Source organism: Colletotrichum orchidophilum (assembly GCF_001831195.1).
Source record: "Colletotrichum orchidophilum strain IMI 309357 chromosome Unknown Scaffold_121.1, whole genome shotgun sequence".
NCBI classification, from domain to species: domain Eukaryota; kingdom Fungi; phylum Ascomycota; class Sordariomycetes; order Glomerellales; family Glomerellaceae; genus Colletotrichum; species Colletotrichum orchidophilum.
Window position 1 is genome coordinate 1 of NW_019173077.1, and position 25,626 is coordinate 25,626.

General features: G+C 55.0%; 11 protein-coding genes across 11 annotated transcripts; 5 read left to right on the forward strand and 6 right to left on the reverse strand.

Moving 5' to 3' along the window:
• CORC01_11306 (uncharacterized protein) lies at window positions 1–697 on the reverse strand (the record flags this gene model as incomplete). The annotated part of the gene is made up of 2 exons (XM_022622932.1): window positions 1–465; window positions 544–697. Coding segments are annotated over 2 exons (619 nt in total), but the record flags the coding sequence as incomplete, so codon positions are not given.
• Window positions 698–2,019: 1,322 nt separating this feature from the next.
• CORC01_11307 (uncharacterized protein) lies at window positions 2,020–2,320 on the reverse strand (the record flags this gene model as incomplete). Its single annotated transcript, XM_022622933.1, has 2 exons — window positions 2,020–2,247; window positions 2,282–2,320. The coding sequence occupies 2 exons, from the start codon at window positions 2,318–2,320 to the stop codon at window positions 2,020–2,022; spliced, it is 267 nt and encodes an 88-aa protein (XP_022470523.1).
• Window positions 2,321–3,713: 1,393 nt separating this feature from the next.
• On the forward strand, window positions 3,714–4,784 carry CORC01_11308 (uncharacterized protein; the record flags this gene model as incomplete). Its single annotated transcript, XM_022622934.1, has 3 exons — window positions 3,714–3,909; window positions 3,992–4,063; window positions 4,207–4,784. The coding sequence occupies 3 exons, from the start codon at window positions 3,714–3,716 to the stop codon at window positions 4,782–4,784; spliced, it is 846 nt and encodes a 281-aa protein (XP_022470524.1).
• Window positions 4,785–5,237: 453 nt separating this feature from the next.
• CORC01_11309 (multicopper oxidase) lies at window positions 5,238–7,221 on the reverse strand (the record flags this gene model as incomplete). Its single annotated transcript, XM_022622935.1, has 4 exons — window positions 5,238–5,316; window positions 5,376–6,026; window positions 6,081–6,796; window positions 6,862–7,221. 4 exons carry the CDS (start codon window positions 7,219–7,221, stop codon window positions 5,238–5,240), a joined length of 1,806 nt encoding a protein of 601 aa, XP_022470525.1.
• A 1,399-nt stretch (window positions 7,222–8,620) lies between these two features.
• Window positions 8,621–10,930, forward strand: CORC01_11310 (iron permease FTR1 family protein; the record flags this gene model as incomplete). Its single annotated transcript, XM_022622936.1, has 6 exons — window positions 8,621–8,645; window positions 8,701–9,271; window positions 9,355–9,466; window positions 9,522–9,608; window positions 9,672–9,910; window positions 10,753–10,930. 6 exons carry the CDS (start codon window positions 8,621–8,623, stop codon window positions 10,928–10,930), a joined length of 1,212 nt encoding a protein of 403 aa, XP_022470526.1.
• Window positions 10,931–12,079: 1,149 nt separating this feature from the next.
• On the reverse strand, window positions 12,080–12,611 carry CORC01_11311 (uncharacterized protein; the record flags this gene model as incomplete). Its single annotated transcript, XM_022622937.1, has 2 exons — window positions 12,080–12,350; window positions 12,454–12,611. The coding sequence occupies 2 exons, from the start codon at window positions 12,609–12,611 to the stop codon at window positions 12,080–12,082; spliced, it is 429 nt and encodes a 142-aa protein (XP_022470527.1).
• Window positions 12,612–13,026: 415 nt separating this feature from the next.
• CORC01_11312 (uncharacterized protein) lies at window positions 13,027–13,728 on the reverse strand (the record flags this gene model as incomplete). The annotated part of the gene is made up of 2 exons (XM_022622938.1): window positions 13,027–13,124; window positions 13,242–13,728. The coding sequence occupies 2 exons, from the start codon at window positions 13,726–13,728 to the stop codon at window positions 13,027–13,029; spliced, it is 585 nt and encodes a 194-aa protein (XP_022470528.1).
• A 1,848-nt stretch (window positions 13,729–15,576) lies between these two features.
• CORC01_11313 (major facilitator superfamily transporter) lies at window positions 15,577–17,128 on the forward strand (the record flags this gene model as incomplete). The annotated part of the gene is made up of 4 exons (XM_022622939.1): window positions 15,577–15,757; window positions 15,819–15,852; window positions 15,937–16,519; window positions 16,577–17,128. The coding sequence occupies 4 exons, from the start codon at window positions 15,577–15,579 to the stop codon at window positions 17,126–17,128; spliced, it is 1,350 nt and encodes a 449-aa protein (XP_022470529.1).
• A 1,552-nt stretch (window positions 17,129–18,680) lies between these two features.
• CORC01_11314 (tyrosinase central domain-containing protein) lies at window positions 18,681–20,225 on the forward strand (the record flags this gene model as incomplete). Its single annotated transcript, XM_022622940.1, has 6 exons — window positions 18,681–18,898; window positions 18,959–19,121; window positions 19,179–19,254; window positions 19,324–19,779; window positions 19,863–19,978; window positions 20,070–20,225. 6 exons carry the CDS (start codon window positions 18,681–18,683, stop codon window positions 20,223–20,225), a joined length of 1,185 nt encoding a protein of 394 aa, XP_022470530.1.
• Window positions 20,226–21,300: 1,075 nt separating this feature from the next.
• Window positions 21,301–23,550, forward strand: CORC01_11315 (carboxylesterase; the record flags this gene model as incomplete). The annotated part of the gene is made up of 5 exons (XM_022622941.1): window positions 21,301–21,534; window positions 21,591–21,840; window positions 21,913–22,022; window positions 22,084–23,106; window positions 23,152–23,550. 5 exons carry the CDS (start codon window positions 21,301–21,303, stop codon window positions 23,548–23,550), a joined length of 2,016 nt encoding a protein of 671 aa, XP_022470531.1.
• A 96-nt stretch (window positions 23,551–23,646) lies between these two features.
• Window positions 23,647–25,118, reverse strand: CORC01_11316 (aminotransferase class I and II; the record flags this gene model as incomplete). The annotated part of the gene is made up of 2 exons (XM_022622942.1): window positions 23,647–24,176; window positions 24,242–25,118. 2 exons carry the CDS (start codon window positions 25,116–25,118, stop codon window positions 23,647–23,649), a joined length of 1,407 nt encoding a protein of 468 aa, XP_022470532.1.
• Window positions 25,119–25,626: the final 508 nt, after the last annotated feature.

Consider the following 25,626-nt stretch of genomic DNA (forward strand, 5'->3'; position numbering starts at 1 on the left):
GGGTGGCCGTGGCCGACGAGGTGCCGGCCGCAGCAGAGGTGGTGGCGGCACCGGAGGTAGAAGCAGACGCGGAGCCGGAGTCGGAGGCGGAGGGGGCGGAGGAGCTAGCCTGGGTGGAGAGGGTGGTAGCCGGGGCGGGAGCGGCGGAAGAAGAGACGGAAGCAGAGGACTCAGCCGGGGGCGCGGCGGCGGAGGTCTCGGTGGTGGCGGGCGCGGGCGCCGCAGTGGTGGTAGCCGGAGCGGGGGCGGCGGTGGTGGTGGTGGCGGCAGCGGTGGTCTCAACGGCGCCTCCAGAGGGGCTGGGGGTCGGAGAGAGGCCGCACTTTGCGGCGGCGCTGGTGACGCCGGAAGAGTAGTAGATCCAGATGGAGAAGGTGTTTGCGCAGGTCATGCAGCGGCCGTAGCGTTCGTTCCACTCCGCGTTGGTGCAGAAGCCGTCCTCGCGGCCGAGGGTGATGAGGAGACCTGTGAGAGAGAGTGTGTGTCAGTTTTGTTTACCCGGGACTACGCAGTGAGGATAAGAAAAGAAGCATATTGACGTACCGCAATCTTCGTGGCACTGGTAGCGGGGGGTACCCGGCTCCTGGCGCTTCTCAACGGCGGGAACGGAGTTGGGGTACTCGAAGCGAGGGTGGACCTGGGCGAGGGCCATGGAGGCGACGGTGGCCAGGACGGTGCAGGTAACGAATGAACGCATCTTGAAGGTTTGGTATTAAGGATTAAGTGGGAGGAGGCTTGAAGATGCTTGTAGAGAAAGACTTGAAGGGGAGGGGGAGAATTGTCTTCGTGCCAGTCAAGTTGCAATTGGGGAAACGAGCGTGAGGAAGAAAGGGAGGGTGCGAACGAGGAGGAGCAGAGGTTGGGAAAAAGAGGTTATTATAGCTTGTCGCTTTGTTTTCGTCACGGCGTTCAGGTACGGGAAGTCAGGTACAGGAACAGGCATAGGAGCGGCGAGTATGCATGCATCAGTCTAGACTCTCCCGGCCTGTGAATGTGGGAACTGGGAATGAATGTTCACGTCGGCCTCTTCCGTAGCCAAATTGGCCGACGAAGTCTCCATCAGCTGGCAGACCAAGGCCAGGGTATCCGTAGGCGATAGGCGTGGAAGGGCGTACGAAAGGATAAGACAAGGCCAGACCAGGTAGGGCCAGGCAAGGTAATGAAATGAGGCAGTAGTCCAAGGTCCACGGATCAGGGCAGTGCGCGCGGGACGGAAGGAGAGCAGGCTAATTTCGTACACTAACACGGGACCAGATGGAGGAGGCGAGCAAGTATCCGATCGTGGATGCTCGGATTTGCCCCGGATCGCCGAAGCAGAACCCAGCGCGCTTGTAGTGTAATTTGCGGGATGCCGAAGAAGCTCGTACCAAAGGGAAAAAGGACGAGGCCAAAAGATCCTTGTCATGCGTGGTCGTTGGCATGGTATGGGGACTCAAGTGGAGAGGAGAGGGGGGGAGGGGGAGGAAATAGTCTAGAGAGGAGGGTACCCGCCGAACCAACGCAACTCTAAGTGTACATACATGGTACGGATGCGGCCCTTGCTTCTTGGCTCTTTGACTAAGAGTTCATCGAGAAGGAGGGGTGGAGGCTCGGAGACGAGGACATGGGACGTCGGATAAGAGGAGTCGTGAAGTCCGAGGAGCAGAGCAGAGAGGAGGATGTGGCGAGAGATCGAAAAGGGAGAATGGACTGAAGCGGATGGCGTCGGCCATGGCTCGGCTGCTCACTCCTTCTCGCGGTTCTGAAAAGAGCTGTTGAATCCAGAGAGGTTGATGGAGATGCCTTGCTCTCGTCTGAGTCGTCTCTCTCACACTTGGTCCAATGGTTTACCGCCGGAAGTCGGAAAATCCCAGCAAAGGGTGACCTGATGGCTGATGCCAAGGGCTGAAAACATGCGGTTTGACCGAGAGAGCGCGTGCAAGTCGCCAATTCGCCTTCCCGAAAGGGGTTATCTGATCCGGCAACCGTTTTTTTTAGTGTATGAGAGTGTGCCTGTGCCTCACCGATATCGTCGACGGTTCATCTACGGGGGTTACAAGGAACCAGGGACCAGTCACCTCGAGTAAATGTACGTGATTGGGGGATCGAGGTCTGTGGAGTTTGAGAGGATGGCTGGGCGGCGTCTCTGTGGGATATGACTGTTCGTGGCGTGAGGAGGCGTTTATTCCTTGCGTGGGTGGTGATGGTGGTGGACTGGTGGACTGGTGGTAGGATGAATCGTGATCCTTGTTTGATTCTCATGTTTTGCTGCGGGCGAGGTCGGACCGGAACACACACACACAGAGAGAGAGAGAGTCGAGGCCTGCGAGGATTCATCCATGTTGACCCATGCTGCGTCCGGGCTGATTAGGGTTAAGAACCGACGGGTGACCTTTTGAAGCGGAGAATGGAGGACCACCGATCAGACCAGGGGTGGAGGAGGTGGAGGAGCAAGTGTGGATAAGGGTAGATAAAGTACCTAGCGTTGCGGATCTTGGTATGCATCTAATCTTATCAATCACATCAGTCAAACGACAGCCCATCAGCCAGCAGCCAAACGAGCCAAACAGTTCAACAGCCCGTCCGGCGAACCATTCCCAGTTTGGATATATTGCTCCTGCTGCCAAGAGCCGCGGGCGGGCCGGACGGCGTCGTCCCATTGGACAAAGGGATCTGATAAACGACTTTGCTGTCTTGGCCTGGTAGGAAAGAGTTTTTTCGAAGTTCTGATTGTGTCAATCTCACGCTACTCTGCAACCTGGTTGTTTGCCAAGGGGACTTGTTGCGATGGTATCTCCAGTTTCCCTCCCCACCAATTTTGCCTGGGCATTAGATCCTTCGCAAAAAACCGTCTCCGGCCCCTTCGGCGGTCGAGCAAGAGATGAATCCAAGAGGAGAAGAAGAGCCGAGGGTTCTATCTGCTTCGTATTCCCAACTTTTGCCGCGCAGCGGTCTCCCCTGTTCGTCCACATTCTTGGCGGCCCATGTAGTGTAGATACCTGATTGCCATCTCTTCCCAAAAGATCTCCCCCCAATTCATTCATCTAGTCCGCCAGGCCAAAAGGAAAGTCTTTGTAGACATGAATGGTACTTTCCAAGACTTCTCCAAGCAAACCCGGTCGCCACGCTGCACCACCACCCTTCATCCATGCGGCCACGCCTCCCATCCAACAGGATTCGGCCAAGTTGTGGCTGCCCCCAGCACCACAGAGTTGCCATTGTTCTGGGCCGGTCGTATGGGCACTATTGGCGAAGCCTGATGGATACCCGTGCCTTTTCCACTTCCTATTGGGAATGGAACTTTTTATTTTTTCCCTCATTACTTTCTGGGCTGGATTCCCCTCTGGGCGGGGTACCCGCTCTTCGTGACTCTGTGAGCCCATTTCCTTCGTTTGGCATGTGCGAGCGGAGGTGGTTGGTGTGAAGTTGACCCAAAGAGGGGAAAGAGATGGGCATGGTTGCATGCCGTATGCATCGGCTCTCGCAGAAAGGCGTAGGGAAAATCTAGGTAGACCTGCCGCAGTATAACTTGGGCATCATTGCCATCCGGTTCGTCCCACAGGATGTTAGTTACTGCCCCCCTTAATTCTTAATCTTTCCCAACCCCCCCGTCGTCGCCTCGTAGGCTTCATCCCACAGTTGTCCTAAGCATCGCGTGTTTTGCCTCGTCGTCTTGCCGGATGACCCTCTCCTGGTTTCCCTGAAAAGCTTCTTTCTTCCTAAATCCAGACACAATGCACGCATCCCTCAAGACGCTCCTGGCCCTGGGCCTCGCCTCGGTCGCCTGCGCCCAGCACACGAAGCAGGATGACGAGATGGGTCCCGCCGCCTTCATGTGGCCGGCCGATCGAGTATGGAGCGGAGACATGGACAACCAGGCGCCCTGCGGTTCAAAGTCTGGTGCTGCCAACAGGACCGAATTCCCCTTGGGTATGTTGCAAACACGACTTGAAGTCTTGATAAAGCCACAAGTTGTTATAAAGAGTCTTTACTAACAAGTACAATACATTAGTGGGCGGCAAAGTGGCCCTCGTTGCTCAGGATGACTACTACAACAGCAAAATCTCCATCTCGTACAAGAACGGTAAGCCTTCTCGAACATCATGATCCTACACTAGAAGGGATGGAAAGACTCCACAACCACCCTCAAACTCCCTTCACACTCAAACACAACATATCGGAACCCCCTTTTCACCACCGTCAACAGTCCCAACTAACAAACCCCAGACCCAACCTCCAACAGCGACTTCACAACCCTCATCGAGGAACAATCCGTCTCGGACCTGAACCCAGGCCACACCTGCGTCAACGTCCCCAACCCGCCCGCCTCCGTAGCCGCAGGCTCCAACGCGACCCTCCAAATCATCTACCGCGCCGACTGGGACGCCCCGCACAATCAGACCTTTTACGCCTGCGCCGACATCACCTACGTCGAGGCCGCCACCTTTACCACCCGCATCCCCTGCTTCAACGCCACCGAGCCGGGCGAGGACGACATCCCCGCCACGGCGTCGCCCTCTGCCTCGTCGACGAATGCTGCTTCCAACTCTGGTTCTGGTAGCGGCGGCGGCGGCGGCGGAAGCAACAAGCTTTCTGGCGGTGCGATTGCCGGTATCGTGATTGGTGTCGTCGCCGGCGTCGGGCTGTTGCTTGGCGCCGCGCTCTTCTTGTACCGCAAGAGCCAGCAGAAGAAGCGCAACTCGAGGCTGGCGCGCATGGAGGAGAATGCGAAGCGGTCTGAGCACTACAATGTCGGTAAGGACTCGACGTCGCAGAATAGCGTGCAGCTGAACAACCTTCCTTGAAAGGAGGTGGCCGTTGCTGCGTCGTCATCTGCTGAGGCAGGCAAGTCACGTGAATAGTAGGATTATCCAAAGGGAGGGCGATACGCGGTATGTGAATGAGACATGAGGTATTAGTGACGGACTGGATGAGTTGGGTTTGGTGGATTTGATTTGGTGGGCTGGGGAGGTTTATGTGTTATGCGCGATGAGATGATATCCAGTTCTTAGTTTAGTAATGACTTTGTTTCCCTCATTTGTGAATTGACGCCGAAAAAGTCAAAATTAGGGTGCGTGCTCCCAATAAGTTCCCGCTCGAAATCAATGTGTATGCGAGACATCACTCGATCCTTGCTCGGATAGGATAATGCTAACTCGAATTCATTTCTTCATATATGATAGGTGGACATATATGTTTGCTCATGTATGGCTGGTATATACATGTATATGTGTATAGTATGTTTGTTCAGATGACTCTTATTCGTCTCGGTTCTCTGCATCAGAACCAGAGTGATCCTCACCACTCGACCGCTTGTCGGATTCCAAAACACCATACCTATCTCGAGATTAGTCACCAGCCCAACTGAAGTAAAGGGAGTCTCTTGAGAATCTTACCATGAAATAACAGCCAAACCCATAAACGCAGCCACGCAGCTGAAAAACATGGCAACATAACCCTTGGGCGTGAATCCCTCAGGCAAAGGCCCAACAGGCCGGTTCTCGCCAGTGAGGTCCAGCACGTCCTTGGTGTTGCCCGCCGCGTTGCCCTGCGTCGGCACCCCGGCGGCGCGGCACGCCTTCAAATGATCCTCGGGAACCTCGAGGCCTTGCAGGACATCAGGCGCCTCGATAATAGTCGCGATGAGCCCCTGGTCCATGTGCCACTCAATATGGCAGTGGAACAGCCATACACCAGGGTTATTCGCCTTGAAGCGGATGACAAAGTTGCCGTTGCCCTCGACGATGAGGGTATCGCGGCGCATGGGGTAGCGCGGAAATCCGACGCTGCTGTCGTTGGAGAAGGCGCCGGCGTCCTCGTCGGAGCGGTGGACGACCTGGAACTGGTGGCCGTGGAGGTGGAAGGGGTGCTTGCCGTCGTCCTCGTTGTTGAGGACGATCTCGACGACCTCGTTGTGCTTGAGGACGTGCGCGAGAGAGTTCGTGCCGTAGACGCGCGGGTTCGCGGCGTTGGCGGCGCCGACGGTGAGGGCGCTGTACAGGGAGGGGACCTTGGGGGAGACGTAGGTCTTGTCGTTGAAGAAGGCGCTGTTTTGGTTGTTAGCTGTACACATTCTTTTGGGGAAAAGGTCGTGAACCTACTAGTTTGCGCCGTCGGCGAGGTTGTCCATCTTGACGGAGAGTTCAAAGGAGTAGTCGACCTTGTCGTAGAGCTCCTGCTTGTCAAAGGGGACCAGCTCGAAGTCGTCAAAGGCTTCAAACTCGTCGACGGTGGCGGGTTCGGGCAGGGGCTTCTTGTCGTCGTAGACGAGCCAGCCCGTGACGTTGGAGTCCTGCCCGTCGGGGATGACGTCAAAGAGCTCCTCGTCCATGGCGCCGACAATGGCAAAGTTGTCCGAGGCGTCCTTCTTGGTGGTCAGGAGGACGCTGTACCGCTGCGCGGGGGCGACGTAGAGCATCTCGGCCTCAGCCTCCTCGGTCCACACGCCGTCGACCTCGACGACGCGCAGCGTGTGGCCTTCAAACCAGATGTACTGGGACGCGAAAGCGCCAATGTTGACCATGCGGATGAGGTAGGTCTTGCCCGGCTGGACCTTGACCTGGAGGTTCTGGGTGTCGTTGAGGAGCGCCGCGTTGGGGACGGGTTCGGCGCCGGTGGGGTTCTCGACACTGATCAACTCCTTGATGAGAGTGCGCGTGGACTGGTGGTACCAGTCGGAGAGGGTGATGACGAGCTCCTCATCGTACTTTCCCTCATACGGACCCTTGGGGTCGTGGATGAGCAGAGGACCGCGGAGACCTTCGGGGTAGGTTCCGTCATTGTGTGCATGGTACCAGTAAATGCCAACCTGATCAAACTACAGAAGGGGTATGAGCAGATTGTATTGGGCAGTTGCAAAAGGGATAGTTTGCGGAAATTCACCTTGAAATCATACGTAAATGAGGAACCGGGCGGGATGGCGCACTGGGTGACGCCAACGGCACCGTCCATGTGGTTGGTCCCATTCTGGAACAGGCCGTGGAAGTGAAGACTGGTGCTCGCGTTGCCCAGGTGGTTGTGGACGGTGAGGACGAGCCTGTCGCCCTTTATGGCCTCGATGAGAGGCAGAGGCCACTGGCCGTTAACGCCAATGGTTGGTTTATCAAAGGCGCCGTCGGGGTTTGTGAGGACCCATCCAATGTTCCAGTCGAGCTCGATGGTCTTTGCCAGGGCGGAGGAGATGAGAAGCGTCAGAGCGGCGACTCGGGCCAAGATGGCCGTGGTTGAGGATGAGAAAGCCATAATAGCCGGAGCCGTCGTTGCCGTTGCCGTCTAATTCAGGGTGCGCTTTATGGCCGGCTCAAAATGCCCTCAACTCTCAATACCAGACGCCAGCTGAGCTGGTGCTGCCTCGCGTGGTTGTTGTGCAGTCTCGCACGGCCGTTCAGATACAAGAGAGTTCGTCGTGAATCATAGACTCTTGTGGAATGCTACCACAGAAAAAAAAAAAAGCTTCTACGAACCGGGCCGAGCGCGGAGGAACATTGGATGTTGGAGACTTTGACAGCGGGCGGCGGCAATCGAGGGACGGGTGGGGAAGATATGCACCACTAGACGCGAGGGCTCGGAGGAAAAGGAATGGTGGAAGCGAGAGGAGGGGGGAGATAAGTGAGTGAGAGCACACGAGTGAGAAAAATTGAGTAATGAGAGTGAGGAGTGAGCTGTGGAGTTGAGGAATGAGACAGCATGTGAAAAAAGTGTCGCCTGTTAAAAATTGCACCACTCGGTAAGGTACCTAAGCTATGGATACGGAGTGCAGATTGAAATCTTGGCGATCTGATAAGGAAAAGCCCGCCGTTGCCTGCCCGGTCCTTCCCTGAAGAGTGCGGTGAGTACCCGCTGTGGTGGGGGCGTGCCGCCGGTGGGCGGATCGAGGAACAGGCTTATCTGATCCTGAGGATCCAATACACGACATGTCACGCTGCCACGGCCCACAGCGTCCTTCACAGCGTGGTGTCCCCCCCTGGGTAAAGCCTGTCAGAGATGCGCCAGCGCACCTGTCGACACCGCCAGGTGGCTCAGTCAGCAGGCAACCCTCCCCCGAGGATGCCCCTCCCCCACTCAAACCCCTGAGGTGAGGTGTGGTGAAGTGCACTCGGCTTTACGACGCCAGCCGAGATCGCTGGCGCGACAGACGATGGTGAAAATCGGCGGGGTGAAGAATGGGGAGAAAAAACTCGGAATCCGCACCCTCACGCGACACAATCCCCTCAGCGCCCCCCCGAAGCCACTTGACCACTTCCTCCCGTGTGTCTAGTTCTCTCCCCAGCTCCGCGTGCCTGTGCTCGTGTGAGTCTTTGTTTCTCGGCAGAGCCGCTTAATCCTGCCTCCAATCTCCGTCTCTGGCCCACGTTCCTTCGTCCCGTCTCATTGTCGCCCGATATCCAGCACCACCATCGCGGCTCTCAATCCCGCGATACACTTGCAACGCGAACCAACGCGACAACCTCGTCCCCGTCTCCCATCGAACAAGATCATCTGTATGGTCTTGCTGTCTCTGCACCTCTAGACGCTGCAGCCGCATCTAAAGCTCGGCCGCGCCTCATTGGATTGGGCCAGCGTCTCTTCTCTCAATCCATACCCGGGTTGCCACTCAACCTCATCTAACACACAACGAGCATAACGAAAAGACACTCTCACAATGGAGGACCTATTCTCACTCCCCAGTACAGAATTCCTCCAACCCATGAGAGAGACGCCAGTCACTAACAAACCACACAGTCTTCTTCATCACTTTCCGCGAGTCCCTCGAGACCGCCATCATCGTCTCCGTCCTCCTCGCCTTCATCAAGCGCACCCTCGCCACCAAAGATGACCCCGTCCTCCACCAAAAGATGGTGAAGCAGGTCTGGCTCGGCACCGCCGCCGGCCTCGCCACCTGCGTCATCATCGCCATGGCCATCATCAGCGGCATCCACAGCCTCGGCGCCGAGCAGTTCGCCGCCGCGGAGAGCATCTGGGAAGGCATCTTCTCCCTCAGCGCCTCCCTCATCATCACCGCCATGGGCGCCGTCCTCCTGCGCGTCACCAAGCTCCAGGACAAGTGGCGCCTGAAGCTGAGCAAGGCCCTCAACGCCAGCGAATCCCACTCGGGCCCCTTTCGCGATCGTGTAAAGTACCTCGGCGAGAAGTACGCCCTGTTCCTGCTGCCCTTCATCACCGTCCTGCGCGAGGGCTTCGAGGGCGTGCTCTTTATTGCCGGCGTCGGTGTCAGCGAGACCGCCGCGTCCATTGCCATCTCGTCCCTTCTCGGCCTCGCCCTTGGCGCCTTTGTCGGCTACTTTATCTACAAGTGGGTTTTTTTTCTTTTGGTTTTTTTTTCTGGTGGTGGACCAAGACGTTGCCGTGCGCTGCATCCGCTGACAATCTGTACAGGGGTTCCAAGACGGCACCAATCCAAATCTTCCTCATCGTCTCGACTTGCTTCCTGTATCTCATTGCCGCCGGCCTCTTCTCCAAGGGCGTCTGGCATTTTGAGCAGAACGAGGTGAATAGCTCCGTCCCCAGTCATCGTCATTGGGCGATACTAACACAAAGTCAAGTGGAACAAGATTGTCGGAGGTGACGCGGCAGAACTCGGCTCCGGCCCCGGCTCCTACGACATCCGCAGAAGTGTCTGGCACGTCAACGTAAGACCCTCTCCATTCCGATATTTGTCAACGTACAATGTCCACCTCTAACACACCCCGCAGTGCTGCAACCCCGACCTCAACGGCGGTGGCTTCTGGGGCATTTTCAACGCCGTCCTCGGGTGGCAGAACTCGGCCACCGTCGGCTCCGTCGTCTCCTACAATCTCTACTGGGTCGCCGTCGCCGCGGGCTTCTTTGTCATGATCTGCAACGAAAAGGGGTACTGGTCCTTCGCCAAGAAGTCCAAGCACCTCGAGCACGAGGGCGACGACCAGGAGCCTCTCCTGAGCAGGCCCGCTAGGTAAGTTTCGAATTCGGTCCCCCCTCCTCGGCGGGGGAAACGCACACAATACAAGGGAAACCAAAAAATGGCGATGACTTCAAAGGTGGCCCAATTTCTATTTGGATCATGTCGAAGTGGTGAAGCTCGAAGACGCCTTGGTAAAATAGAGAGAGAGAGAGAAGAAAAAATAGTCGATTATCGGTGTTATATATTGTACATACATTTATGTATCAGGACACGCAAATATTTGATCGCTTAGCCTAACCTTATCTTTCTAGACTACTTTCGCTTGGTCTAGATGCGTCTTCCAGTTCTGCAAACAGACCCAAGTTGGCCTGATGCGCTGTGCCTTCCACCAAACCACTTCTTTTCCGACACTAGAATCATAGACGCTGGGTAGTTGTGAAGAGTTCATGTAATAATGGACGTGATTTTCCCCGTCTTTTCCTTCGTCTTTTCTTTTACTGCAAGTCGGTTCCACTGGATAAGACGTGAGGCCCTCAACTTGTTTCCCTTCTCGGGTCATCTCTTCTGTCTCATCACTGTATTACCATGTGTAGTAGGTCTCTTGACTGTTTGTACACCTCGCCGTCTACCTGAGCAACATCCCGTTCGACCAGTTAATAGAACTTCTGATTTGCGGGTTGATCGTAGACGGCCCTACTCAAAGAACTCTCAAACAAATCCCGAATTCCACCGACGTCATAGCCGGTATTGATAGCCAGCTGCTACATGGTGCGAGCCTGCTCGTCCCCGGGGTAACTCGAGTGTATCCTAAGTGAATGGCACAATGGTTCAGCGCTTCCGGGATCTTTCAAAGTGAGATAGAAAGCGGGCAAGTCTGCTTTGAATACATAAAGGGGGCCGGGAACGGGGCTCGAAACATCGGCGCGGCTGACGGTCGCGCTCCACGGCGGTCAGCTGCGCTACTTTAGGAACTTCGGGAACGGTGCCGACGAGGCCGTATGGCGTGGGGCCCTGGCCGGAGCCGTAGGCTATGTTGTCGAGGCGGAGAGGATTTTTCCGCCGGCGCTGTAGATACTGGGATCTGGGCGAGCGGGTAAGTATGCAGGAAGAGCCGGGGTCAGCGCCGTGGCGAAAAAGTTGGCGAGCATCATTGTCGAGGTGGTCAGAAAGATCACGACAGTAACTGGGTGGCTGGGTGATGTTTTAGGGTACTCATTATCTTTGTTGAGGTTGCAGCTACTTTATACACCTCAAGCCATGTAGAGATACCCCTCTGCGCCGGATCCATGACTGCGGGGTTTTGAAGGACAGAGGATCCCATGCAGCGTGTACGGTCCCAAGCGATTGACCGTTCAGCTCTCCGTGAAACTGCGGACTACCAATAATGAGAACCTGTACGACGAAGCTGGATTAAAACTATCAGCGGCTCACGATCTCATCTCGGCTGCTATTGCCGACGGCCTACTTTTGCAGTATCGGGGACCATCAGGCTTTTGTGCAGAATATTCCCCAATGCCAGCAGTGAGAAGATTGGGCAGATTGGAACCGTAAAATAGACTCGAGCTCGCTCTCTTGTCTTGCTTCTTGTCAACGGCTAAGATATGTACCTATGGACATGACGTCTCTCGGTATTAGTACCCATGTCGGGGGACATCAGCCGCCTGCAGATATGCTTATTCCGTAGGGCCGTAGGGTTATCGGGCGCTGTCCGGGTGGCGTCATGTTGCGGGGTAGCAGGGGGCGGGGGCGGGGGGCACCTGGTGGCTGGGTCACGCGGGTGAGCTCCGAAGGCCGGGCGTCGCGCCGGTGGGTAAATGTGTTTGGTTTGTCTTTGTTTTACCGATGAGAAAGCTATTTCCTCGGGGTAGCAGTTTGAGTATCGTATAAGCTTCTTCGCTCGCTGCGTGTACATTAGTGCAATGGTGACATTACAACGTCCCAGTACTGAGAAAGACCAATACCCAACAAGTTGCTATGAGCGGGCATCAACAATCAAAGAAATGAAACCTAAAAGTACTCGATGTTTCTTTTCATTAGGTCATGCTCACGCAGTCGTCGTCTTTGAACAATCAAGGTCAAGTACGTGACATTTGGTACGCAGAGTACAGACTAACAGCCGCAGAAACAAAGCAACGCTTCAAATTAACGCTCCAAAACATACTAGACACTCCCAAAGGTTCCATCAAACAGAATCCTTGACAACACAGAGACCCAAGGCTACTACATCGCGGCACCGCCCTTCTTCTTCTCTGCCTCACTTGCAGCCCCGAACCCCAACGCCTTGTTCAAAAGGTGGTCCACGGTTGACGATATCTCCCCCTTTGGCTTGCCATTACTGCGGGTACCATTGGCACTCTCGTCGCTGCTTCGATTCGTCACGCCGGACGTATTCGTCACGCCGGACGTATTCGTCACGCCGGATGTATTTGTCACGCCGGATGTATTTGTCACGCCGGAGGGATTCGTTTCACCGGTCTCCTCGGACACGTTCCTATTTGATCTAGGCAAATGTTGTCAGGTTTCTATGTTGGCTCCATAATATGCTCCCCTCTTTCACTCTCTTTCTCTCTCTCGGAAATCGAGTTCGAACATACTGTGGCTCAACGTGATGCTTCGCGGTCGCGTCTACTGCTGGTTGTTTGGCAGCGGGAGGAGCATGGACCTGCTCGCCGGCCCACGGATCGGTCTGTATAAAGTTGGCGAAAGAGTCGGGCATCTTGATGCTCACTGCTTTGAAAAAAAACGAAGCCATTGTGAATTGGTAGTTTTGACTGCTTCTAAATAGCTTTTACGGTGGCGTGTTAACAGGGCACAGGTCCCGTCACTACGTTGACATTGTGTACGCCCGGGCCCTCGTCCCTTTTTAAGCCCAGTGAAATTGGAATCAATTGTGCGTCACTCCGGGTCTGATATAGGCGGAGCCGAGAATGGCACCATCATCGGGCTGATCACAGGGATATTCGGAGTATGGGCTGTCTGGGGTTTTAGACATGCCGGGGGTATCGCAGTTCATTCTGTCACGCGCCCAATCAAAAACGTGAGCTGCCAGCAATATTCTTATCTCGCAAACACCCCAGCCTCCATTGAGCCCGAAAGAATCAGCCTCTGCTAGGATGTCATATATCGCTATTGGCTCTGGTATAGCAGCTCAGCTCCCCGTCACGGCGTCACGACGCAGGATCATCATTGTCGCCCTTTCCCCCCTTATACTCGTAGATGAGGCAACCGACCTTCATCCTGCCGCCAACACCACCGTTGCCGGTGCCTAACACAACATCAAGCATTAGCATAAATGTACGTTTACAATGTGAAGAAACTACGACAGACTCTGGCAAACCGAAACGGAAATCGAAGAATGGGTGTGAAAATCGGTCAAACTCACACTCATCATAGGTCGAGCTCATGATGTCACGACAGTCGGGACCCCCCTCCCCCAACGGACGCTGCAGGCTCTGTGTCCCAACGGTGACCCTGCAGCCCGGTTCCCACCAAACTCTAAAGTCGTGGTTGACGCCGTGCCAGTCCCGGTACCGCCAGCTGGCGGTGCGGACCAGGTGGCCGTTGTTGTAGGTGGGGTCGTCGGTCTTGTCGAGCGTCTGGGTCGAGGCGTACTGTTCGGAGCAGAACCCGTAGATACCCCGCCACATCATCTGGGGGTCGATGTCGGCGTGACCGCGGAAGTCGGCTTCGTCGTGGCACTGGACGGGGTGCATTTCGGGTTTGTAGACGGGTGTGAAGTAGGATCGCGGGGATATGTCGACGGCTGATGTTTGCGCTTCTGTGCGTCGCTCGTTAAGATGAATTGGGTTGGCTGCGATGCCTACGATCAAGATGTGTACAAAAAGAATGTAAATTTCCATTGGAGACATGATTATTCGTTTCTCAAAAGAATGTAAAAAGAGTGTAGCCAACTTCATCAATCTTAAAGGTGAAAGTCGTATCTACAGTCTGAAAATGTAGTCTGAAGAGATGAAGAAGAGCTCTCCCTGCTCGGGCAAGATGCTGCGATTCATGCTAATCAAGACTGTTGAAGTAGGACGTGTCGTTACGTGTGAGAAGCTGCATTCTTGAATTGCAGTGAGCAAATTACTCCCTTGGAGAATTTGTTGCTCTAATCCTGCGCATTTCGTACTACACTTACTTGCATTGTATGAGCACCTGGCGCGCCACGAGAACCGCTTGCGATATGTCACTCGAGCTACCGTCTCGTAGAGAGGGAATTCTCTTCAAAGGACGAAAGAACAGAGGCTTGGCTTATTTACTGTCGAGACCAACAGAGATTTCATTGTCCTCGGCTGTAATTGAATACTTGCCCTTTCGTACTACCACGCGTTGCCACGCCACTTTCTCGTCTTGGATGTAATGCTCACTGAGGGAAGTTGATGAAAGACAACTCTAACAATGTGATCGGGAAGGAAAGGATTAGTTAAAGGGCGGTTTCCCTGCGTTCTTGTGCATAACTGCTTGCTTTCTATTTGTCGATCAAGTCCCCATCGAGATCAAAGGAGGATCATTGAATGGCATTGTCCTTTATTAAGAGTCTTCTAATAACGGACAATACGCATAAATGACGCCGCAATTCAGCGGTCATGGAAGCATTCGACCATACGGTCTGGGCGGCAACTCAGTGTCCGGAGGGGGCATGTGCTAAACTCTCTTTTTCCGCACATGTGGGCGGGGGTCGTCCAAACCTTGCTGATGTAGTCACCACTCAACGTCGTCTTTAGAACTTTTTTCTCGTCTCAAATCGCACAATTACTCATCATTCGAGCTATGACTTTGCCGCAAAACTTGGCTCGACCCGGGTGCAAAGTGCTCTTACGCTGCTGACCCAAATTACATAACGAAATTAGAAAAGAGAAATTCCAGTCGCTACCTGTGCAGCTGATGACATGAAGTTGAAGTAGACGCATCTCCGCGGAGCAACAGGGTTTAGTCAGCTTGCGCCATGGTACTACGAATACTTGCTGGGTTCCTATTCATCCCCATCATGTACTGCTTTTCTACCGGTTAAAGACTGATTTGCTAGGATGATGCAAAGAAAACATTGAATCCAAATCAAAAACCAAGTAATTGCAAGGCAGCGGATGCAGTGTAGTCAAATATGGGTTGTATAAGACTGCTCAAACGTTGTTCAATTGACAAGCTCAACACCACGATCGACTAGCGCTGGAAGGGGTCGTCGGGGCGGGACGATCCCCGGTACTCCCGCCGCATTTCCGCCGAGTTGGCCGATATCCCGGCAAGTCGGCATTCTGGTTGGCTCGCCGAGCGGTTCCGGCCCAAAGAGCGCAAGGAAATTACTTTCCAGATTGGACAAGTCAATGGCCAGATGCTGTAGTTCTCAATGACTAATTCTAGAGTTTCAACTTCTTCTTCCTGCTCAGTTCCGCGGGGTAAAGTTCCTGCTACGGCTACTGCTATTCATTTACAGTAACCACGCCGCCTAACCTCGGTAAGAACGAAGACGATTAGGACGACTTTTTCATGAGTCAAAGAGGGCGGAATTATTCCCATACCTTTTAAGCGCGAAAACGCGAGGAGTGTTCCGACGGAACTTTTAAGCTTGCCCGGGTCCCCCTCCCCATCGTTGGCGCGCGGGAACGTCTGGCCTGCCTTTTGCTTATTCTCAGAATACGATCAACGCCCATTCGGGTCCATGACGCCACGCTCAGTCGCTCCTCGACATCAGACCGCATGTCGTCCAACGGATTGCGATGATGGACAGCACAGAAAAGGAGACGAGGTCTGACTCTTCGCCAGACGAGGGCGGCCTCGCTGGAGAGGAGACGCACCGGAAAGGGGGCCGCGTCGGGCGCGTGCTGAGTCGGATCGCGTCGGAGCCGGCTGCGGATCCCGGCCCTCCGCCTGACGGGGGATACAATGCTTGGATGGCCGGTGAGAATGAGATTATTCTACCCCTTTGCCGACGCAGCGGAGCTGACGGCCGTCATCACAGTACTGAGCGCGCACTTCATTTTCATGGATACATGGTGAGTGAGACACGGCGTGCTCCCGGCGTGCTCCCGGCGCAGCGTGACTTTCGGCAACGTGACTGACACGATGGCAATGCAAAGGGGATTCGTCAACTCATTTGGCGTATTCCAGACATATTACGTCCAAGAGCTAAAGAGATCACCTTCGGATATCTCATGGATCGGGTCGTTCCAAGTCTTCCTCCTCTTGTTCATTGGCGCCTTCTCGGGCCGCTTCACCGATACCGGGTACTTCCGACACCTCTACTTCTCCGGCTGCTTCTTCATCCTCCTCGGCATCTTTGCGACCTCATGGTGCACGCAGTACTGGCAAATCTTCCTGTCGCACGGCGTCTGCGTCGGCCTGGGCTTCGGCCTGGTGTTTTGCCCCTCCCTGGCGACCCTGTCAACCTATTTCGACAAGAAGAGGGCCATCGCTATCGGTATGGCGGCCGTCGGAGGCGCCTCTGGCGGCTTGGTGTTCCCGAGCACGGTTCGACAGCTGCTGCCGCAAGTCGGGTTCCCCTGGGCCATGCGCACGCTCGGCTTCATCCAGCTGGCGACGCTGACTGTCGGGTCCATTTTTCTGAAGCCGCGCATCCCCCCGCGCAAGGCTAGCAAGATGGTGGATTTGGCGTCCTTCAAGGAACTCGAGTATACGTTCTACACTGCCGGGGGATTCTTTGTACGTCACCCTTTTCCTGTGTATTTTGAAATGGTGCGCTGACTCGGCCACGTCAAGTCCTTTATGGGGGCGTACTTTGCGTTCTACTACCTGGCTTCCTTCAGTCGGGACGAGCTCGACTTCGCGTACACGGATTCGCTGAATCTCTTACTGGTCCTGAACGGCACCGGCTTCATCGGACGCCTGGGACCAAACTTTCTCGCCGACAAGATCGGAACAATCACCGTCTTCGCCCCCATGGCGCTGATCTCGGGACTCTTGACCTACTGCTGGATCGCCGTCAAATCACCGACGGGACTCTACGTCTGGACCGTCTTCTTCGGCATCGCGGGAAACGCCATCCAGGCTCTCTTCCCCGCTGGTGTCAGCGCTTTGACGACGGATCCGAGCAAGCAGGGAACACGCATCGGAATGGTCTTTACCATTGTTGCTTTTGCCGTGCTGACCGGGAACCCGATTGCCGGCGCCATCATCTCTGGTACCGGCGGCCGCTACCTCGGCGCTCAGGCTTTTGCTGGTAGCTGCCTGATGCTGGGGGCGTTCTTCTTAAGCTTGGCACGCATCGTCAAGACGAAGAAGATTGGAAAGGGCTGGTTTGTCAAGGTTTGAGCTCTACTATCAGTAAAGTTGGCGGAAAGAAGGAAGCTGTATCAGTATCTGTCCATTACCGTCTACATACATGTACGTATAGAGAGCCTCATAGTGGCCAAAGCATCTCAATTGAGACGGCACTGCTGTTGACCAATACTACAAGTCGATTGACCGAATTCGAGAGAGAGCCTGCACGGTCAATTATAATTCCGTGAGCCATGTGTGAGTTTATACTCCAGCTCAACATTCAATCTCTGACGGGGGGTTGTTTTGCGAGCTGATCTTAGTCAACAACATGTGAATTCAGAACGCTTGGTCGACTTGGCAGGGGTAACAAACGAAGTTGTGCTTTCCGTTCAGAAACCCAACTTGATTGGGCTACGCCTGGGTTCATTCCTTTGATAGGCGTAGGAACTATATATAAGGTAATACGTCGGGTCCCAATATGCGCCGTGTTGCCGACAGCCGCCTCCCCGGCAAGAGAAGGTTTAATGACCCGATAGCAGTCTGGATAAAAACCACGCCATTGTTAATTCGATATTGACTTTCAAGAAGATGACTAATGGTCACCGAGAAACAACTAGTCGCTTGGGTCAATATAATCTGCATACAAAGACTAGGTTGCTGTGAGTACATGTATTCAAACATGTGGATTGCTTCATTTGCATCATCAACTCAACTGCCGATATCAGGTCCGCCCAAGCTTGATGACTTTCTGCAATCTGACTCGCCGAGGCCCCACTCCGCCATGATGGCCGGACCCAGATAGCGACAGCTTCCATGAACAACGCAATTCTTGAGCTAGACGAATTCTGTACTAGATGCTGTGGTGATCCAGATCCATATCCCCGCGGCCGATTATTTCTCTCTGTGGGCGCCGAGGACAGGCACCTCCTCTGTGGAGAACATCGTCTTAGTCCAGGTTTCGTCATTGCTGACTGTACGCCACAAAGGAAGGGATGTTGTCAACTCTCGCAACAAATGCGTGGGCCAGAATGTGACCATGCAAAAATTTAACTTTAATATTGACAGCCGATATAGATTAGGAGGTCCATCTCTGTGCTACCCCGAACGGTTCGTCGACATCTTGGCTCTGGAGCTGCACCGCTGGGCAACGGCCCTGAGCCTGCAAGGCGGGTATCATGCAACGTGGTTCCGACCAACTTTCAGGAACAAAGTTACTGTTCGAGGAAACGGAACCCAGCGAATAGTTCACCCGATCCCATTACATCCCATCTACCTGGAATTGCGAAGCTTGGTAAGGGTTGTATTCTGTGGATCTCGTTGCCGACCTCAACCAGTATTACACTCACGATAACCTCCCCCAGGCTGGAGAAAAGGTCCGAACCGAGAAAAACAGTCCTTGAGGACCAGGCCATGATGGGTAATCTGAAGAAAGGCCTCCACGGCAGCCTGCCGTCTTTAAATATTCTCCTCGCCCTGCTTGCCTTACTGTCCAGTAAACATATAATCTTTGATGTTGGCTTCGAGTTCCAGGTGGTTCTTCCTTCGAAAAGCCTAGGACCCAATATCGAACGCCATTCATCCGGTCCAAGTAGCTACAGACGTGATGGCCGTCCTCAAGCACTGCGTTTGGCTCCTCTTAGTCGGTACCGCTGCATTTACTTCCGCCAAGACCGCCCACAACTTTACGCAGGCGGCGATCGACAATGGAGACGCCCTTGCCCAACTCTCAGCACAGGCTCTCGAAGCCTCAAAGGCACTGAACCAGCGGATGGGTACCAACTCGACCTGCACACCAGAAAAGCTGCGCGTACGGAAAGAATGGTGAGTTGAATCTGAAGCCGGCATCGTTCACATCACGATATACTGACACGAGAGCTCTAGGAGAACACTTCCCGCCGAAGAACGCAAGGCATATGTCGCGGCCATCAAGTGCCTTCAGTCCTCTCCCAGTCTGCTGAACCCAGTAGAGCTCCCTGCTGCAAAGTCACTCTTCGACGACTTTGTCTTGATCCATCTCAACCAGACGGCAATGATTCACCTTACGGTAGGTCACGACGATGACTGGTTGGAAGTTTATCGGGCTGACTAGTGGGACTACTAGGCGAATTTCCTCCTCTGGCATAGATATTTCACATGGACGTACGAGGAAGCCCTTCGCAACGTGTGCGGCTACAATGGTTCGCACCCATCCCTCGATTTATCGACGAGAACATGAACGATTAGGGTTCTAATCCACCGCGTATTAGCAACATTCCCGTACTGGGAATGGGGTTTCGACGTCGAAGACCCTGCCAAATCCCCAGTCTTTGACGGCTCAGAAACGTCCATGGGAAGCGACGGCGCATCAATCCCCCACGAAGGAATGCATATCCTCCAGACCTTTTCCAACACCACCGTCATTCTCGAGCCCGGCTCGGGAGGCGGGTGCGTCAAGACGGGACCGTTCTCCGACATGGTGGTCCACGTGGGCCCCCGGCTGCTGTGGCAGTACGGCACCGCGACGCCGTTGAGTGTCGACAAGCCGACGGACGACCACCCGCGTTGCCTGAAGCGTGACCTGAACAAACATATTGCTTCCAGGTACACCTCGCTGCGGAACTCCACCGAGCTGATCCTCGGCTACGACAACATTGAGTGGTTCCAGGCGGTCATGCAGGGGGACGACAGATACACGCCTGGCGTGGAGCTGGGCGTGCACGGAGGTGGCCACTACGTAATAGGAGGCGAGCATTCAGATTGATGTTGCCCATGGCTTCAAAAGGTGACTGACTTTTTTTCGTTCCAGGCGACCCCGGCGCGGATCCCTTCATTTCTCCCGGAGAGACGGCCTTCTTCTTGCATCACGGGCAGATCGACCGTCTCTACTGGATTTGGAAGATGCTCGACTTTGACAACAGACAGGTACGATTTGATTTCCATCATGGAGAAAGTTCCTAAAAGTCCCAAGTTCATGCGTGCTGGGAAATACTGACTACGTTTTGTTTGCGTACAGAACATTTTCGGCACCAGGACTCTGCAGAACAACCCACCGAGCGCAAACGCCACCTTGGACGACATCATTGACATTGCTCCCATTGGTGGATCGGCCAAGCTTAGGGATTTGTTGAATACCGTGGGAGGATCTCCGTTTTGCTACGTTTACGAGTAGATTTGTCTGCCTCACTGAATTCACTAGACCACCTTTGTTTACCATCTTCTTCTGTACATAATTCAGCTGCAAATAGCACCCTGTACCACTATCTGCATATATTGATCGTACAGTATACCGTCTTGTTATACCACGTGCCATTAATAGTGCCATAGTTATGGGATGGTTGGTTTGCAGTAGACAGCCGGTTGGTGCCGAAGGATACCTCCGACGGGTAAACGATTGCAACCTTGACCGCGGCAGTTGTAACCCAGGTGGGTAGAGGTTGCAGAGTCATGCATCTTACGAATATACGAGCCACTCGGCATGGCCCGACATTTCAAGCGTCTTGTCTAATTGAATCGCTGAAACCCCCCGCCAAAGGAGCGTTCATCTTAAAGGCGGCCGGGGATTATTGTGACGAAACTCTAATTTGCGGATGACGCCCTTGCTGGGGAAGAAATCCGCGGGAGTTTGAAGGGACATACTATGGATAATGAAAACTCCTCTCTCTCTCTCTCTCTCTCTCTCTCTCTCTCTCTCTCTCTCTCTCTCTCTCTCTCTCTCTCTCTCTCTCTCTGTCTCTCTCTCTCTCTCTCTCTCTCTCTCTCTCTCTCTCTCTCTCTCTCTCTCTCTCTGTCTCTCTGTCTCTCTGTCTCTCTGTCTCTCTGTCTCTCTGTCTCTCTGTCTCTCTGTCTCTCTGTCTCTCTGTCTCTCTCGGCTGCGGAGATCCTTGCACGTGAATCATATAACTGATCCATTGGTTTGAATCTGTTCATTGAATAGAGTTTGTCGTTCTGGAACATGACACCCGCGACAGATTGCATCAAAAACCGGCCTGAAACTGCGGGCAGTCCGGATAAGCTTTATAGGTCACTTGGCCAGGCCCCAGAAAATGGTCTCTTGAGTCAATAAAATATCCCGGTTTGGTTCCGGGCCGTCACGTTAGTCTAGCCCCTATAACAGATGACAAGACGCCGCAATCCCATCCTTTCTTGGGACGATGTCAAACTTTTCTCCTGCTGTGGTTCAGTTGTGATGATTGTGTTGGTCTTCTCTCATTATTCATCAATCTAAGTCTGTCACTTCCGTAACGATGCCTTCCCTATCCCACGCTCTCGTTTCTCTTCTTTCGGCCGCAATCATCGGCCAGGTCCAGGCGGTTGACCCGCTTGTCGACCTTGGCTATACTAAACTTCAAGGAGTCGCCGAGCAGGGTGGTACGACTCGCTGGCTGGGTGTCCGGTATGCTGCGTCGCCGGTTGGCCAACTCCGGTTCGCTGCACCGGTCGATCCCCCAAATACGACTGATGTCGTCGATGCTTCGAATGTACTGTGTCTCGAAAGGTAGAAATCAACTTCACTTTTTGCTGACAAGCCCACCAGTTCCGTCCGATATGTCTTGCCCGAAGCGCTTCGGACTTCACGATGAAGCCGAACAAACGCTTCACGACAGATGAGGACTGTCTCTATGTCAACATCTTTGCGCCTTCACAGGCGACATCAGAGTCCAAGTTGCCAGTCATGTACTTCATCCAGGGCGGAGGTTTCCAGTCTCTCTCCAACGCCAACTTCAACGGAAGCGACTTGGCCAGGTTCGGAAACATGCTAGTTGTCCAGGTAAACTACAGAGTCGGTAGGTGGCTGAACCTGGTCCACATGGTACCACTTTCATGATCTTACAGCGCGATGGCTGAATCGGTTACAGGGCCCTATGGTTTCTTGCAGAGCAAGGAGGTGGAGGCTGGCGCGAGTATGAACAATGGTCTAAAGGACCAGATCCAGGGGCTGAAATGGCTGAAGCAACATGCCGCTGCTGTGAGCCTCCTACGAAACTCTCTTCCCAATGCCGCAGTGTTGGCTGACTCCCGTTCCCAAGTTCGGAGGAAACCCCGATCAGATGGTTGCCGTCGGTGACTCTTCCGGTGCCACTTCCGTAGCCCTGCTCCTCGCTGGGTTCGGAGACAACGACCCAGGCCTGATCAAAGGGGCCATCATGGAGTCCGTCTCGGTCGCCACCGTCCGCACCCTCGAGCAGGGTCAGGAGCAGTACAACTGCCTGACCAACGCCACCGGCTGCAACAAGCAGGCCGACTCCCTCGCCTGTCTCCGCGGCCTCAACGCGACAGCCCTTCAGACGGAGAACTGCCAGTTCAACCCCAACCTCGACGGCGACCTGGTCAAGGCCCCGACGCTGCAACGCTTCGCCGAGGGCAAGTATCTCAAGGTCCCCACCATCGCCGGTACATGCACCAACGAAGGGACCAAGAACGTGCCCCAAAAGACGGACACCGTCGAGGAGGCCTTTACCAACATGAACAACCAGGCCACCCAGTCTCTGAGCAACGCCTCCCTCGCCCTGCTGAAACAAACATACCTAGACGTACCGCAGCCCGTCTTCCCCAACTCGGGCAGGCTCTGGCGCCAGCTCGCAAACGCCCACGGGGACTACCGCGCCCACTGCATCACAAAAGTCTTCCAGGACGCCATGGCCCGCGACGGCGTAAAGACGTTCAACTACCGCTACGGGCCCCTCGACGACGAGCAGGAAGCCCTAGGGTTCGGCGCCTACCACACCGTCGAGCTCAACGGCGTCTTCGGGCCCAACAACACGGACGGCGCCCCGCCAAAGAGCTATTCCACCACCAACGCGCCCATCGTGCCGCTGACGCAGGCCTACTGGGCGAGCTTCGTCCGCAGCCTCGACCCCAACGCCGCCAAGATCCAGCCCGACATGCCCGAGTGGGCGGCGTGGACCGTCAACGGCAAGCAGAGGCTGCTGTTCCAGAATAACACGGGCACGATGGAGGGTATGCCCGCGGCCCAGCAGGATAACTGCGCGATGCTGGCGCCCATGCTACCCTTTATCGAGACGCCTGCCTCGGATGCGCAAAAGGCCTCTGTGAATCTGAAGAAGGTGTCCGTGTCCACGGTACCGTCTGGCTAGCCTGCCAAGGCCCCGTCTGCTGGTAGCGGCGGCGGCGGCGGCGGCATGAGCATGGGCGGGTCGATGCCTGGCGTGCAGATGGGGATGGAGATGGCGCATGGCAAGAAAGGCAATAGCACCAAACACGGCGGAGGAGAAGAGGGCAGTGGTAAAGGCGAAGGTAAAGGCGGCGGTAAGGGGATCGGCCACAAGAATGAAACTAGCTCTGCCCCGAAGCATGGAGCAGGAGGAGGAGGAGAAGGAGGAGGTGGCAAGGGCACGGGAAACCGAAATGGGACCAACTCTAATCCTCCCACTGCACCGCCTCGGGCCGGCTCTGCTTCCAACACGGGATATGGACTCACTGGGGTGCTGCCAGCCATCGTGGTGGTATGTGTCGGGCAGTTTCTTTTAGCTTGACCCTATAGTATACAATATTCAATGCCGGGAGCCTCAGTTTTGACTGGCTCTTGAAAACTCCTGCTCGCCAATTGCATATCTCCAGGCCTATCCAGGTTATAGCCGTGACTTTGGCGGCCCGGGCTGGCCTATCAGAGCATTGTCAAATAATTGTCCTTGGTGCGTCGGCTGAGCCACCAGCCAGCCCTCGATCGCAGAGACCAGACCCTCGACCTCCTCCACAGAGTTACCGGCGTGGAGGCAGATCCTCACCCGCTCACTGCCCACCGGGACAGTGGGCGCAACAATGGGCCTCAGCATGAACCCCCGCTTCTGGCAGTGCTGTGCGAGACCCCGAGGATCTGAAGTAAAGAGTGGTATGATGGGCGATCTCGGCTTCCCTGGAGCGAGGTGCATGAGTTTTCTATCTGGGCGATGACGGTCCAGTAGCTCTAGCAACAGCTGGTTTGTCTGGTTGACCAGGGACCAGAGATGGCGGAGGAGAGGCTCAGCGTGGCCGTTGGTAATAAAGTCGTACGCCGTCTTGATGCTTGCCAGAGACGTGAATGGCATGGCGGTGGTGTAGATGAGACTGCGGGCGTAGTTGATGAGGTACGACCGAGTGATGTGGGAGCACAAGATGATTGCTGTTTCCAAAAAGAGTAAGCTTCAAGCAGAGAAGAACCCGGAGCGTGTGAAATTCAAATAGTACCTCCTGAGCAACTCATTGCCTTGCCAAAGGTGTGCACTCGAGCCCAGACCCGATCCTCGAGACCGAGCTCGCAGACGAGTCCCCGCCCTCGTGGCCCGAGAAGCCCTGTCGAGTGCGCCTCGTCGACGATGACCAGGCCGTTGCCGCGGGGGAGCAGCCGTTCCACGCACTCGACGACTTTCTTGAGCGGTGCCACGTCCCCGTCCATGCTATAGACCCCCTCGACGGCGACGAAGACGCGTTTCCGGCCTTCACGCACCGGCCGGCCTTCCTCGCCATCGATTAATCTCGAGAGGACCTCGGTCAAGCTCTGGGGCCATTGCTGGGTTTCAGTGGGCTCCACCGTGTTGTGTGCAAAGGCAATCTTCTTTTCCGCCCGACTCAATTTCATGCCATCGTGCACGCTTGCGTGGATGAGCTCATCGTACACAATGATATCGCCGGGTTGGGGCGCGCAGCTAAAGAGCCCGACGTTGGCGTCAAAGCCCGAATTGAAGAGCAGCCCGGCCGGGCCGCGGTGGAACGCGGCAATGTCTCGCTCGAGAGACTCTGCGAGGGACACATTGCCGTCTAACAAGCGCGAACCACCGGAGCCGAGGAGAGGTGCACTGTGGCTGCTGCCGTTGAGCTTGGTACGGGTCCTATCATCTCCGTCGTCGACCTTCCGGGACGGGGACGGGGACGGCTCGAGGTGGGCCTTGATTCGGGCAAGATACCGAGCCTGGACGTCGGGGTGGGTCGACAGAGAGAGGTACGCATTGGACGAAAAGTCGGCGCTGCCGGCCGGAACGAGAGTCAAGCGCCGGAGCTGACTCTTGGCTTCCCGGCGGGCCAAGAGTGCCGCAAAGACCTTGTCCAGACGGTCGCTCGCCGGCATCGTTTTGAGATGAAGGATCTGTAGCTATCGGATGCTTTCCGAGAAACCTGCGAGGTGGGTGTGTTTGGTGAAGGGGCACTGGGGGGGACATGGAAGTTGGAACCACTTCAAACCTCGGCATTGGGTTTGTGGAGTCGTATGCGGTCCGGCGCAGATGCAGACGATTCAACGAGGGAATTTCCACCCCCCCGGCCTGGCCTGGCCCTGACGATCTCTCGCAAGGTAGCAGACCGCATAGCTGAAAGAGCGACGCGATATGCAAGATCCATGCAAGGACGAATCCGCCCGCCCCTGGCCGCACGCACCGTTGAGAAGCTCAAATAATCGCCGTAAAAGAATGACACGCACAGCTCAACAACTTTGCCCTTTGGTAGCCGCTGCCCCAGTTCTCGGCACAACAAATGCCGCAACGCTAGACAAGAAACCTTACCCCGCCTGTTCTGTGTCCTCTTTGGTCTTCCCCAGCAGCTCACTCTGCCTGGGTTAGTCATGGGGCAGTCAGTGACTT